At 43.8% G+C, this 12,874-nt stretch overlaps 1 protein-coding gene across 4 annotated transcripts in view; it reads right to left on the bottom strand.

The window, feature by feature from the left end:
• NT5DC1 (5'-nucleotidase domain containing 1) overlaps nucleotides 1-9,939 on the bottom strand; it is a 126,535-nt gene extending 116,596 nt beyond the window's left edge. For 2 of the 4 annotated variants that reach the window (XM_023650962.2, XM_023650963.2), the window contains exons 1-3: nucleotides 9,655-9,939; nucleotides 3,702-3,793; nucleotides 1,964-2,035 (exon numbers count right to left, since the gene is read on the bottom strand). In XM_023650962.2, the coding sequence (XP_023506730.1) occupies nucleotides 1,964-2,035; nucleotides 3,702-3,793; nucleotides 9,655-9,747 (257 nt within the window). In that variant the 5' untranslated portion in view covers nucleotides 9,748-9,939. Of the gene's footprint in view, nucleotides 1-1,963; nucleotides 2,036-3,701; nucleotides 3,794-5,951; nucleotides 6,151-9,654 lie in introns of all 4 variants that reach the window. The other 2 variants (XM_070223667.1, XM_070223668.1) reach the window with 2 other exon arrangements.
• Between the last annotated feature and the right edge of the window lie 2,935 nt (nucleotides 9,940-12,874).

Genomic DNA, 12,874 nt, shown 5'->3' with positions numbered 1-12,874 from the left:
GCCACCAACTAGCACGTGATCAGGAGCAGCTCCCTCTGAGGGCCACAGTGTAGCAGTTGCTCTGAATCTACAATATATCAACTATAAACTGGAATTTCTCTGGCATAAGTACAACCCACCATCCTTTCCTAAGAAGTCGTCATTTAGCCATGAAGATAACATTAACCTAACTGGAACAACTAGAAAACAATTGTGTGGATTGGGTGGGAAGCTGCTCTGGCAGCAGGCAGGAGACACGGTCTGTGAGCCGCCTCAGGCCTGCCGGAGGGATGGGAGGTGCCGGGCACCGGGTGAGGGCCCAGCTGTGAGCTCAGGGGACTATGAAGACTGGGGAGGAAGCTGCTCACACAAGGACACAATGCAGCTAAAAACACAATGGGAAACAGCAAGACAAGAAAGTAGCTATTTTCTATGCTCAAAATATTGCTTTCACATCAGTTAGGGCCTGGTTAGGAAACTCTTACCCCGTCAAGAAGCAATTGCTATTTTATGTAGTATATTATGAGAAATTATAATGCTAGGAAGTATCATTATTCTTCTCTTGGTGTTATATCATGGTAGCAAAGCAAAATGAAGAAAAAAGAAAGAAGGGCAAATGGAGGAAAAATCACAAACAGGCTCTTTTTTATAAAGTTAATATTTTAGAATGTTATACGTAGAGATAGAGGAATCTTGAATGGGAAATGTGGTTAGACAAGGAACCTCCTAATGGATGAAAGCAGGCATCAAGGAGATAAGCTAGTAAAGTCAGGAGAAACTGCAGCTCAGCTGGAACAGAAACAGAGAGGGTCAGACCCTGGGGGAGGGGTGTTCAGATCGGGGACAGACAGAACAAGGAAAGAAAGAAGCAAAACTGTGGAATGCTTTCCATTCTTTCAACTGTGATTGAAGACAGCGAAGGACATTGTAAGAATCTGACAGTAGAGTTAAAGGTCACGGTCAAAGCTGCATTGTGTAAGTATATACACACATACACACAAATGTATATACACACTCTTATCTCTTGTTGCCCAAGGAAAAAACATGCAAATGAATAACAAAATAATCAAAGTGGGGCCACACTTGCTCTAGCTAGCTGCACCTCAGAGCAAGGGACGGGGAGAGTGTGAGTTTGTACCTAGCAAAAAGAATGATGTATCAAAAGGGAGACAATGTACACGGGGTAACCATGCTAAGCGGCCTCTCCTTGGACTCTGATCTCGTGAGTACAAATAATAAATTGCACAGTGCATGGCCATGCTGACCTGCCTGTACTATCAGGACTGGGGGGGAAAAAATGAATGCTCACTCCGTGGTGCCCTCTGTAAGACTCAAAGCAGTGACAGCAGTTGCTTCTCAATTGCTGGCCCTACTCTTACCAACACTCACGGTGTTGGGTTCACCCTGAGAGGAGAAGGAAAGGGAGTCAACACGGAGTAGGGGAGAGGGAAAGAGACTGATAAAGGTTGGAACAGTCTAGAAAAACTTCCAGAAGGAGGTGGCACACAGACTTGAGTCCTGCATGATGGGAGCAAGTTTGGATAAATGGAGAAAGAAAGGCATGTACAGACCACCAACCCCAACCCAACATCCAGTCTCTCTCCTTCTTCCTTAATAAAAAGAACTCCAATTTTATTCCAGCAACCTAGATAGCCACCTAACACAATATAATCCCCAGGCTCTCTTGCAGTAGGGGTGGTCACTGAGACGAAGCAGTCTACTATTAACATTCTACTTTATTTCCTGCAAATATTTCTGACGAACTAAATTTAAAGAAACTAAAACTTTAAGCCTAACGCTCCTAGATTTGTATTTAAATAGCTCCAACGATTCATACAAAGACATGCAGGCACACAGATAACCTGTCATGTGACTGACTAAAATAATAATCTTCTTTAACCCATACCTTAATGATCAAATGCTCTATAGCAATAAAATGTCCTGCAAAGAGTTAAGTTTTAAACACACGACCAAATTTCATTACCTGAGCACAGTGCCATTATCTGCAAGTTTAATGAAGTGCCCATCTTCCAGATCCAATGCCAAGCCCTTGGAACTAAAACAGAAACGTGTGATTTCCAATCAATCCACATAGTTAGCTAACCCAAGAAATAACGATGTATATTTTTAAAATCATAATGCTACAAAGGGATTCTCCCACCCAGGTGAATGATATGTTAATCAAATGAATAAGACTATCCAAGAATTCTAAAATTAAATATCATCCACAGAGCAAGTATATAAGGAAAACTGTTGTGCGGACAAATGAAGGACAACACGTTTAGTCTGTAAAATCCTTAAGGTTTTAAACAGAGGAATCCAAAACTCAACGAGAACAAAAAATGAACATCATTGCATGTCTCTTTAAAATGTGTAAATGTTTTCCATTAAATAAAACACATGCACACGTGTGCACACACATGCACACATTCACATTCTGCAAATTAAGATCTTGGCCAGAGACTTTTCTGTACTCTTTAGAATTCGCCTCAATTTACGTTAGGCTTTAAGAACTTGCCCTCTGGGCAAGGTATATTATTGAAAACCATTATAAGAAAGTCAAATACCAAGTTCTAGGTTTCTCACTGCAAAAGACTTGTGGGGTTTGGGGAGAAAAGTGGGTACAGATTCATTATTATGAATAATAAAAGCAAGGACGTATAATGGCCACCAAATACCAAGAGAATTAAAGAAAAAATGACAGGGTACTTTAGAAGCATTATTCACTTCGGTCCACAGTAAAATTTCCAGAGTCAGAGGTTTCATATAGCGAAATGTTTGTCTCTTCCTTTTACAAAAGGCATAAATCAAAGAGGCCTAACCAAACATTGGAGGAATGTAAAAGACAGGAACATCCATCGCTGCTCTAGAATTACTTCTGCATGTATTTTTCATGTGTTTTAGGACTATTATTAATTTCCAACTGAACAATTTAAAGAGCTTTAACAGCAGTTTTGTTTGTTTTGTTGTTTAAATGAGGAAGACAGACAAAAGAAGCCTTAGGAAGTTGAGAATGCTAACCCAGGAAGGGAGTGAACAGTAAGAGACTTAGACATAGGAATTTTTATCCAAATTATGGAAAGCCAAATGTCTTAATTTAGACACGTATTCAAAACATGATGATTCCCCCTCTTCTATATTTCTTTATTCGAAGAGCAATAAAACGTTTTTTTTTGTTTAAGATTTTATTTTTCCTTTTTCTCCCCAAAGCCCTCCGGTACATAGCTGTGTATTTTTTTTTTAGTTGTGGGTCCTTCTTGTTGTGACATGTGGGACGCCACCCCAGAGTGGCTCAATAAGCGGTGCCATGTCCGCATCCAGGATCAGAAGCAGCAGAACCCTGGGTCACCTCAGCGGAGCATGAGAACTTAACCAGTCAGCCACAGGGCCGGCCCGTCAAACTTTTTTTTAAGATATAAATTTTTGAGACAGTTTTTAATAACGTCTGCAACTCAATAATGACAAACTTCAACCATACAAAAAATACCCAAATCAGTCACATAAGCTCTTAGCTTATTTTCATATTTAATTAAGCAAGTCTAAACTTAAAGTAGAAAGGACTTTAATTCATTAAACATTAAACTTTTAGCATAGAAGGCATTTTGTCCTTTGACTCAATTTCACATTTCACTTTCTGCCTCCATAGAAGAGGAAACATTAAAATTTTATCAGAAATAATTAAGCACCAGAAGGAATGGGCAGACCATAAAAAAAGAACTTACCAGAAATCCCAATCCTCTGGAGTCACAGTGAGCAATTCCTTGTCATATCCTTTCTCTTTGACCAGAAACTGAGCAAAGCTATTATAAATGAGCTGAAAATAAGGCGAAGGAAAAATGAGAGATTAAATATAAAAGTCACCATTCATTTTTAATTTCACATTTGTGAAAACCTAATGGAATCACTCATGGGGGAGGTTGGAGGGAAATATCTGTAATTGGGAAATTCTGCAGTTTAATCCCCCTTCACAAACCATTTATCCACCCCTGGGAGCCCAAGTAGCTGCTGGGCCTTTCTTATAATCCAAAATTATACCATTGTCACCCACTAGTTACCCCAAGGAACTGAAGGGTGGGTTTGGATATTTTCACTGTTTTTCCAAATTGTTTGTTTCCCTTTTATTGTGTGAAGGAGATGCAATCACCAACCACTCTGAACCAGACCAAGCCTCACCAGAGAGCTACGCCTATGACCTTGGCCTTATTTTTAATGCTAAGATCTCTCCAGGAGGAGCTTATGCCTTATTACCATAACCTGCAGTGTATGTGGAAGCACATTTTCCATCTGAGCCTGCACAAGCGAATACCCACCTCTCACTTTTGAATATTCACTCCCCATCCAAAATAAATGTCCTGCTTTCCTTTGTTCAGGGACACTATGTCTCTGGAAAGGATTCTGCATGGTCTCCTGTTTGCCACAAATATACTTTACTTTGTGAGACAACTACTTCCGGTGGAGAGTCTGATTTAAGTTGCCAGGAGGGAACCCACTTTGGTTCGGTAACACCATCGGTATACAATTACACAACAAGGACAATGACTAATCTTACTCCTAAATTCTAACGGGTTGCAGATCATTTAGACTTGACAAAGCTTTGTAACCTTATTTAACATATCACCAAGATGATAAACATATTGACCACTCTATCATTACACCCATCCTCAGTCCATTCTTGCTTGAAAGGCCCCATCTCAGGGGAGTCTCAAAGGAAAACAGACATGTGCACCAGCAAGTGCCTAAAGGAGGAATCACAGAGCCACCATCCAATACAGGAAATATCTCTTATCTGTTCCCCATAAGAAAAACAACTGAGGAAAAAGAACAAAGGAAGCTTCTGGAAGCAAGCACCAGAATAAATGCTCTGCTAATTGCTGGCAAATCTTCCGATTTCTCAACAACAACAAAATCCCAGCTTTTTGAGTAAAATATCTTTTTTCTTAAGAGCTGGGTCAATTTTTAGAGAACTGTGCATTCCAAACCAAAAGTAGGCAACAGGTGAGTGAAAGTCCACACTGGCCGCACCCCATACGCCTTCTGAAGAGTGTTCATTAGGACAGCATCAGACGCACCTGAAACTGAGGGAGTACGGTGGTCTGGGGTCAGACTGAGCAGTGTCCAAGAAGACACAGTGAGCAACCTGACCCTTCTCCAGATGTTCCTCCAGGACAGGCTGTGACAGCACGGGATGGCACAGGGGGGAAGCAGGTACAGACACAGCCAGAGGAGTGTGAGAAGGCCTCCTTAAAGTGGAGATGTTTACACTGATACCTGGAAGATGCAGCATGTAGCTGGGTGAGTCCAGAGGCAGGGGGAACCCAGCTCTAGAGACTGTGTGCAGGTTCGAGTGCGAGTGTCAGGATGTGGAGAAAGCAAAGGTTTCTTATCAAATAAAGCTGTTCTCTATCATAAAGTTAAATAACGTCACTCTACGTACGTCTACTCCCATGCAACGCAATGTGATGCTTGACCAAGGTCAATTGTTAACAGACCCATATTATGTCAACACTATATATCACGAGTTTGCAACCCTGGTGGTGATTCAGAGCCACAGGTAATGGTTCTTAAAACCACCCAGAAATGCCAAAGAGGGTGGTGCCCAGGTGGGGCCCCTACAGAATTCCTGAAGCCCAGAGATGGCTCAAAACCATTGACTTATATGTTATGTGGATTTTCATTCAATCATAAAAAAAAAACAATCAAAAATGTGCTGACTCACTCTGAGGTAGAAAGTACTACAGACTATAAGAAATACACATCATGACCCTACTTGAAAGGAACCAGTGCTGTGGGGTTAACAGATGTATAGTGCTTCGAGCAGTGCCTGGCATACAAGTAAATTTAAGTATTTGCTATTATTATCAGTCACATGCAGGTTAAAAAGAAACAGGCTCTGATTTGTAGCATTTGCCCATTTCCATGGTATAAATACTCCCACCGTGGCCAGTTTCAAGCTGCCAGTAATTACTACACACCATTAGACTTGCCTCTGGTCAAGGTACTTTATTCAGCCTTGGGCAACTGGCATGTCTCACCCCTTGGCAATACTGATTAAGATATGGGCATGTGATTCCAGTGAGGTCAGATTCTTTCCTGAGAGAAAGGAGCCCTTTCCATTAGGGCTGCCAACAGGGGCGTCCACAGCTGTGTTCTGACCTCGTGAGGGAGACGTTTCTGTAATAGGAGAGAACAGGGTCAGTGTGCAAGGAGAGGCAGAGAACTTCGGTGCTGAGAAAAGCAGGGGAGTCTGTGCCTTTGAAACCCCTGTTCTAGTCCCAAGGCCTCGGTTCTTGCTGCTTTTCGTTAGATAATGTTGAGCGACCCCAGAAGCCTTCACGGCCAGGGGCTCCATGACCAGCCCGTTCCTCTCGCAGCTGTAGCTGACACTTACTCTCTGTCTCGTATGACTAATAATAATGCACACTCCACAGCAGCTGTAAATTGGTGCCCTGTGGGGGTATAGACTACAGACCACAGACTGCATTTGGTTCTCACTTAAGGTTGCCAGATAAAATCTGAAATATCTAGCTAAATTTGCTTTTCTGATAAACAACAAATAATTTTTTTAGTATAAGCATATCACATGCAATATTTGGAACATACCTATACTAAAAATGTTTTCGTTATTTGAAATTCAAATTTAATTGGGTGTCCTGTATTTTTCTTTGCAAAAGTCTGGCAACCCTATAATCCTGTGTTTGAAAATGAGCTAATGTTTAAATATTGAGAGACTTGTCATACAAGTTTAGATTTGTAAATTGTCTTATAAGAATTAGGTCTGGCAAGACTGTGCCTCTACTCTTCATGGCAAATGCTCATAGGAGTCGAGCATGGCTGAGCCTTCAGGAAGGGCACACCCTCTCCTGGCTGCCACAGGCCCCACTCTCCCACTCACACATGTAGGTCAACTACCTAGCCCCGTACACTTCTCAGCCTGCAACCCCAGGAGAGCACAGGGTCATCATTTCTAGGTTGCCTTTCCCGAGCCCCCAGGTGAAGTGAGACGCCCAGTTCCATGTCTGCACAACATTGCACTTACTAAATGCCTATGAGACTTGAGTGAGAGGCACTGACAGCCTTCCAAGACACAGCTGCCACTGAATTTTCCAGCATATTCTCCTGCAACTCCCCACCTTCTGCTGGAGAGGTGCTGTTTCTCACCTCCAGGTCCTTGCTGTGGCTGTATTTCCTCTGCCTGAAGTGCTCCTCTCTGTCTCCTCACCTGCCAACTCTAACTCCTGTCGGGGGACCCAGCTCAAGCCTCACTCACTCCAGGCCTCTCCTCTGAGCTTTGCAGCACACAAAGCATGGTGGTGGGGGCCAGAAACCAACCAGCCCAACCACCTTGCTGGTGACCCTGGATAAGCTACTTACCCTTATTGAGCCTCATTGTCCTCATCTCTAAATAGCAATTGTGATAATGATAACATCCTCATGGGGTGGTTCTAAGGATCGGACTAATTCATAAAGCAGAATGCTTATTAGAATAGTGGCTGTAAGTGCCATATTCAGTTATTAAAATACCTATTATTTATTCAATCATTCCACGATTATTTATTGAACCCCATCCATGCCGAACACTCAGCTCGGCACACAGAACACACAATAAACTGTCAGAGATACTAATGTCAAGGAGTCATGGAACTAGGCTCCAGGAGAAGATGCCAAGTAAACGGGAAAATTTAATACCGTGTGTAAGTGCTATAAGATATTAAGGATTTTACGGAAAACTGGAGGTGGGATGGGGGTGGAAGGATAAACTCTAGAGGGCTGGGAAAGTCTCCCCAAAAGGAATGCTATTTAAGATGAGGCACGAGACCTGACAGATGAGAAGATAGCGTGATAAAAGCAGGAGGGCCCCGGGCCAGGTAAGGAACAGCCTGCAGCAAGGTCCAGGCAATACTGCCTTCACTACAGGGGGCTGACCGAACTTTTCAGCATCTGTGCCCCTAGATGCTGTCTGTATCCCCAACTCAATCAATGATGCTGCTCAGCACACTGCTGATAGCTAATAAAAGACTTTTGAACCAAACAAGATGCGAAACACACTACATTACTGCTTTCGACCTTTAAACGTCACTTATATTCCAGGCTCGTAGTAAAGAATCCTTGTGTTCGAGGATCTTGTATTATGAAATTTTATGCTCACACGCACAAAATTGGCTCTAACTTAACAGTGGTTCAATAATATTTCTCCAAATGCAGGTGACCAGAGAGGAGATGCAAGGAAACGTGAACCAGGAGAGGATTTGAAAGGCACAGAGGGAAGGAAAGTATGAATCAAAGACTAGAGGAAGTGGTGCCAAAGGATCAAGAAGGAAAAAGCCTTAACTCTCAAAAGGACTAAGGAAACACCTGCCTAACAGGAAAGCAGAGAAGGATAATAGGAACAGTATATGCTACACTTTTTTTTCAAGTGTCCGTGCATAGCCGACGAGTAATTCAGACACCGTTTTGATCTTTGACAGGGTACCTGGATTGCCGATTGGGCACTACCTTCACTGTAAGGAGCAGCTGCCCTGGCTGATGTCTGCACCAGCGGCATAGAGCTCTACCCATAAATGGTGAGGCTTCGAAATGGTTTGGGTGGGAACCACAAGAGCAAACAATGTATGTGTCAGACACTGCTCTAAGCATTATACATCTCTTACGCAGTTAATCCTAGCAACCACCTTTTGAGGTTAATGCAATTAGCAGCCCCATTTTACAGATAGGGAAACTAAAAACAGACACAGGTTAAGTAACTTAACCAAAGTCACAGAGCTAGTAAGGAGGAGCTGGTGCCCTAAGCTATGCAGTCTATCTGTGGAGTCCTCACTTCCACCACTATGCTCATAACCAGCTTTTACTGCTTGGATGTTTAGATCTTTGACTAAAAATTTCTGTTAATTTTTCACAATTAGTTCCCTTGTGAAACTAATGGAATAGGGGAGGACCAACAATTCATTTGAGGATACAAGTGTGGAATCATACAAACTCCACTCTCCCCTTCCAAAGTGCAGCGAGGCCCCAAACTTCGCAGGCTGCTATTACAACCAGAACTTCCTCAAAGTGCATGCAGCACGCAGTACTTGCGCAATAAATATTTCCTTCCCTGGGTAGAAGGCAACACTAGGACTAAGAGTTTAATGACTTCTTAGCTAGTGTTCCTTCCAATACAACACACTATCTCTCCCGGACTGCAGTATTTACGAACTGACATGTTGTCGCATGGACGTGCAAAAGGAAAAACTGCAGCCAAGGAAAATACAAGCCCCTAACCAGATGGCTGTACCGGCGCACTGCTGGTGCCCAGAACGACTGGCAGAGAAGTTCCAAAGCCCGAGATCTGCAGAGGACACCTCCAGGTCCCCGGGCCCCGCCCTGTCCTGCCCTAGGAACCGTTTTCCCAGCCCGATCTTGCACATTTGCCCCTCCTTCGCCCCTTTTCTTCCCTACCCTCCTCTTACTTAAACTTGGCTAATGGCTGGGGGATACAAGCCGGTGCTCGCGGCACGGGCGGGGCCCGGGGGTGCAGGCTTCCGCCCAGCCTTGCGGCGGGAGGCCGAGTTCTGCGCAAAGGCGCGGCGGCAGCAGGGCCCCGGCAGCGCTCGCCGCCGCCGAAGCCGGTAGGAAACTCCAGCCGCAGCGGCCATGGAGGCTGCACGCCGTGCGCCCCGGGCGGCCCGCGCCACTCACCAGGGCGCTCTCGGGCAGGTTGTAGCGACAGAGAGTGTGGTCCAAGTCGAAGCCGACCACGTCGCAGCTGGCCAGGCAGAAGTGCTGAGCCATGGCTGTGCAGGGAGCACCGGCGAACGCCTCGGCCCCGGGAGCGGGCTGCGAGCGCGCGGGCAGGACGCTGCGGGACGGGACCGGACGGGACGCGGCCGGACGCCACGGGGCGGGACGGGGCGGGGCTGCGGCCGCTCCCAGGCCCCGGAGCACCGGCCTCTCGCGCTTCCCGCGCCGGCGAGCCCCGCCCCTGGCCTCGCTTCTCCCCGCCCCTCTCGCTGCCGGCCTTCCGTCGCCCCGCCTCGCCCGCTCGCCGCGCTGCGTCCCGCCGACACCCGCACGCAGGCTCCCGCCGGCGCGGCACCGTCCCCACCGCTGCTGAGCGCGCCTCTGCCCATAGTCTCGAGGGCCAGATGTGACGGGAGAGGTGCTGCAGTTGCGGAAATTGCGGGGCGCAGCCAAGCCCCTGTTGGCACGTGGCCCATGCCACAAAATTAACCCGGGCGCCAGGGAACCCAGGAGAATGTAAAGTTAGACCTGACTTTTTAGTCTTGTGTGCCGAATAATGTAAGTTTGGAGAAAATTTTATCCGCTAATATCTCTCTGACCCAGTTAGCCTAGAATTTGGAAGATCTTTTCTCCCACGTGATCTCTGACCATAAGTTGAATCAAAAACTTTATATTTCGTTGTTTCCTAGGTGGTAAAATAGGAGACCTTTCACCATTTCACTCCCTGAAGTGCGTTAGAAAAAAATGTATTAGAAATCGTTAAGGACCATCTTGGAAAGTGACACTGATTAAGGAAAACAGTGTTCGTTGTTTTGTAATTTGATTATCTTATTTTTTACTGTAATGAAGTTTTCTGTGAAAAGAAGAAACTTCACAGAACATACTACAGAAGAGAGAACTTTATGCACACAGAGGGTTTTAAGGTTTGTAGAACACAAAATGATTGGAGTGGAAATTTCCTCAGTTCTCTAAGGACTGTGCACAGCTACTATCATTTTAGATGCATAGGAGAAAAGTTAATTCATTGCGTACATTGGCTTTAAAGTCTCACTGAGAACTCCTGGATATGAAGGGCTAGGACTTTGAGATCTTTAAAATCATTTAAAAGAGAAGAAACAAATCTCATTAAAAAGAGAAAATATAATTCTATTATCATTGTACTGCTTCCGTTTTAAATTGAAAGGAACACTATGTCCAAAGGAAAAAAATCAATAGTCATGGCACAATGAAAATACAATTGAGAATTACATTTAACCCTTATGAGGCTAATAAACAGACCAAGGGATTAATTTAGTGCAATAAACAGTTCAAGCTGGTAGGACACTTATTATACCTAGTGGACCCATTTGAATAAATTGATAACTTGTTCCATTATAACTCTTAAAAGCCCCAAACAAATCTCTCTGGAATAGGCACAGGAAAGAATCCTCAAGAAGATTGAGCTGTTCACCTATAAGAGCCCAACCATGTCTTTAATGTCTGTGAATCAAAAGAGAAAAAGCTGGGTTGTTTCATAGCTTGTCGCTATTTCCCTTGCATGAGTCTGTTGGCCATGGTGCATTAACCTTCACGTTGCTCTTTGCCTCTTGCAGTAGAATGCTTGCTGAGGTCAAGCTTCCAGGGAGACTCCACATAGAAGGCCACAAGTCTTTTTGGAGGATATCTTGTTTTTTTTTTTTGTGGGAATAGGCACTTTAGGGACTTACCTTAGTAATGTAAATGTACAAGTGCATTCATTGCTAGAGGGAAGAGTACAAAAGATTGCTTTCAAATGGCCCTAAGACTGGAGTTGGCCATTAGACCTGAACATGTTCGTCAACAGTTGTATCTACTTACTGAATAACAACTGTTATATTTCTTATATTCCTCATGTCCACTCAAAGTGCCCTTGTACTAGAGTCTAGAATTTCACACTTTATTTCACACTTTTGGGAGAATTTAGCAAATAATCCAATCCTGTCATCTTGGAGGATCTTACCCCTCCTTGAGCTCCACTCACTTTTCCTGGCCAATTCCTCACACCTCAGTCTAATGCCTCTAAGAACAAGTGATATGGTTCCCGTCCCTTCCCCAACTCCCTACATGACACTGAACTGAGCTACAAACCTTCACTTTGTTTCTTAAGGCTTATTTTCAAATAAAGATATTTACTTTTCTCCTATACATTAGACTTCTATTACATGTACTGATAAAATACCACAGCACTTCTATTATCAACAAAAAGGTCAATGTTCTACTCAGATACTAATTAATTTCTGTTTCTTTGAGTGACATGTTAAATATGTCAGTGTTGTGGACTGAAATATGCCCCCCTAAAATTAATATGTTGAACCCTTAAGCTCCAATGTGACTGTATTTGGAGATAGGGACTTTAAGAAGATAAGCACTACAGTTAAATGAGGTCATATGAGTGGGGTCCTAATTCAATATGACTGGTGTCATTATGAGAAGAGAAAGAGACACCAGAGATGCACCTGCACAGAGGGAAGGCCATGTGAGGACACAGAGAGAAGGTGCAGTCTACAAGTCAAGAAGAATGGCTTCACCAGAAACCAGCCCTACTGGCACCTTGATCTTGGACTTCCAGCCTCCAGCACTGTAAGAAAATAATTTTCTGTTCTTTAAGTCACTCAGTCAGTGGTATTCTGTTATGGTAGTTTGAGCAGACTACTACAGTCAGTAGGAGTTGACTCTAATTGATGTTGTATCAAATGTAGCAAATAATATTTTTCATTTCAAAGATCCCTAAATTTTGCTTAAGTTATTTGTTGCTTTTTAAAAGTTTGGCACTTTTATTTGTGTGTAATGTTAATACTGATACTGAACTTGTTAATCTCAAATTCGTGTGTCCAATGCACAGTCCACCAATCACTGAGACACTGTGCTTGGAGATGGAGAAAGGTTTATTCAAATTGGCCAAAACAAGAAGGCAGGAAGATAAGTTCTCTCAAATCCATCTCAACAAGAGAAGAAAACAGGGGCTTTTATAGAGCTAGGGGGCTTGGCAGAAGGAGTTTAAGAGAAACAAAAGGCTAATCCGCATTTCTTTCACTCCAGATAAGTCCTTGGGCAACCTGACCTCCGGGCATCAATGGCAGCTGGATGCTGGTTATCTGGTGATCATAACTTCCTTGAAGGCATTCTTTTTCTTCTGTAAAACAAGCTCACAGATCCTTAT

The sequence above is a fragment of the Equus caballus genome, chromosome 10, assembly GCF_041296265.1.
Source record: "Equus caballus isolate H_3958 breed thoroughbred chromosome 10, TB-T2T, whole genome shotgun sequence".
NCBI lineage: Eukaryota > Metazoa > Chordata > Mammalia > Perissodactyla > Equidae > Equus > Equus caballus.
Note: the sequence above shows the minus strand (reverse complement) of the source record. Positions and strands in the feature narration are given on the sequence as shown.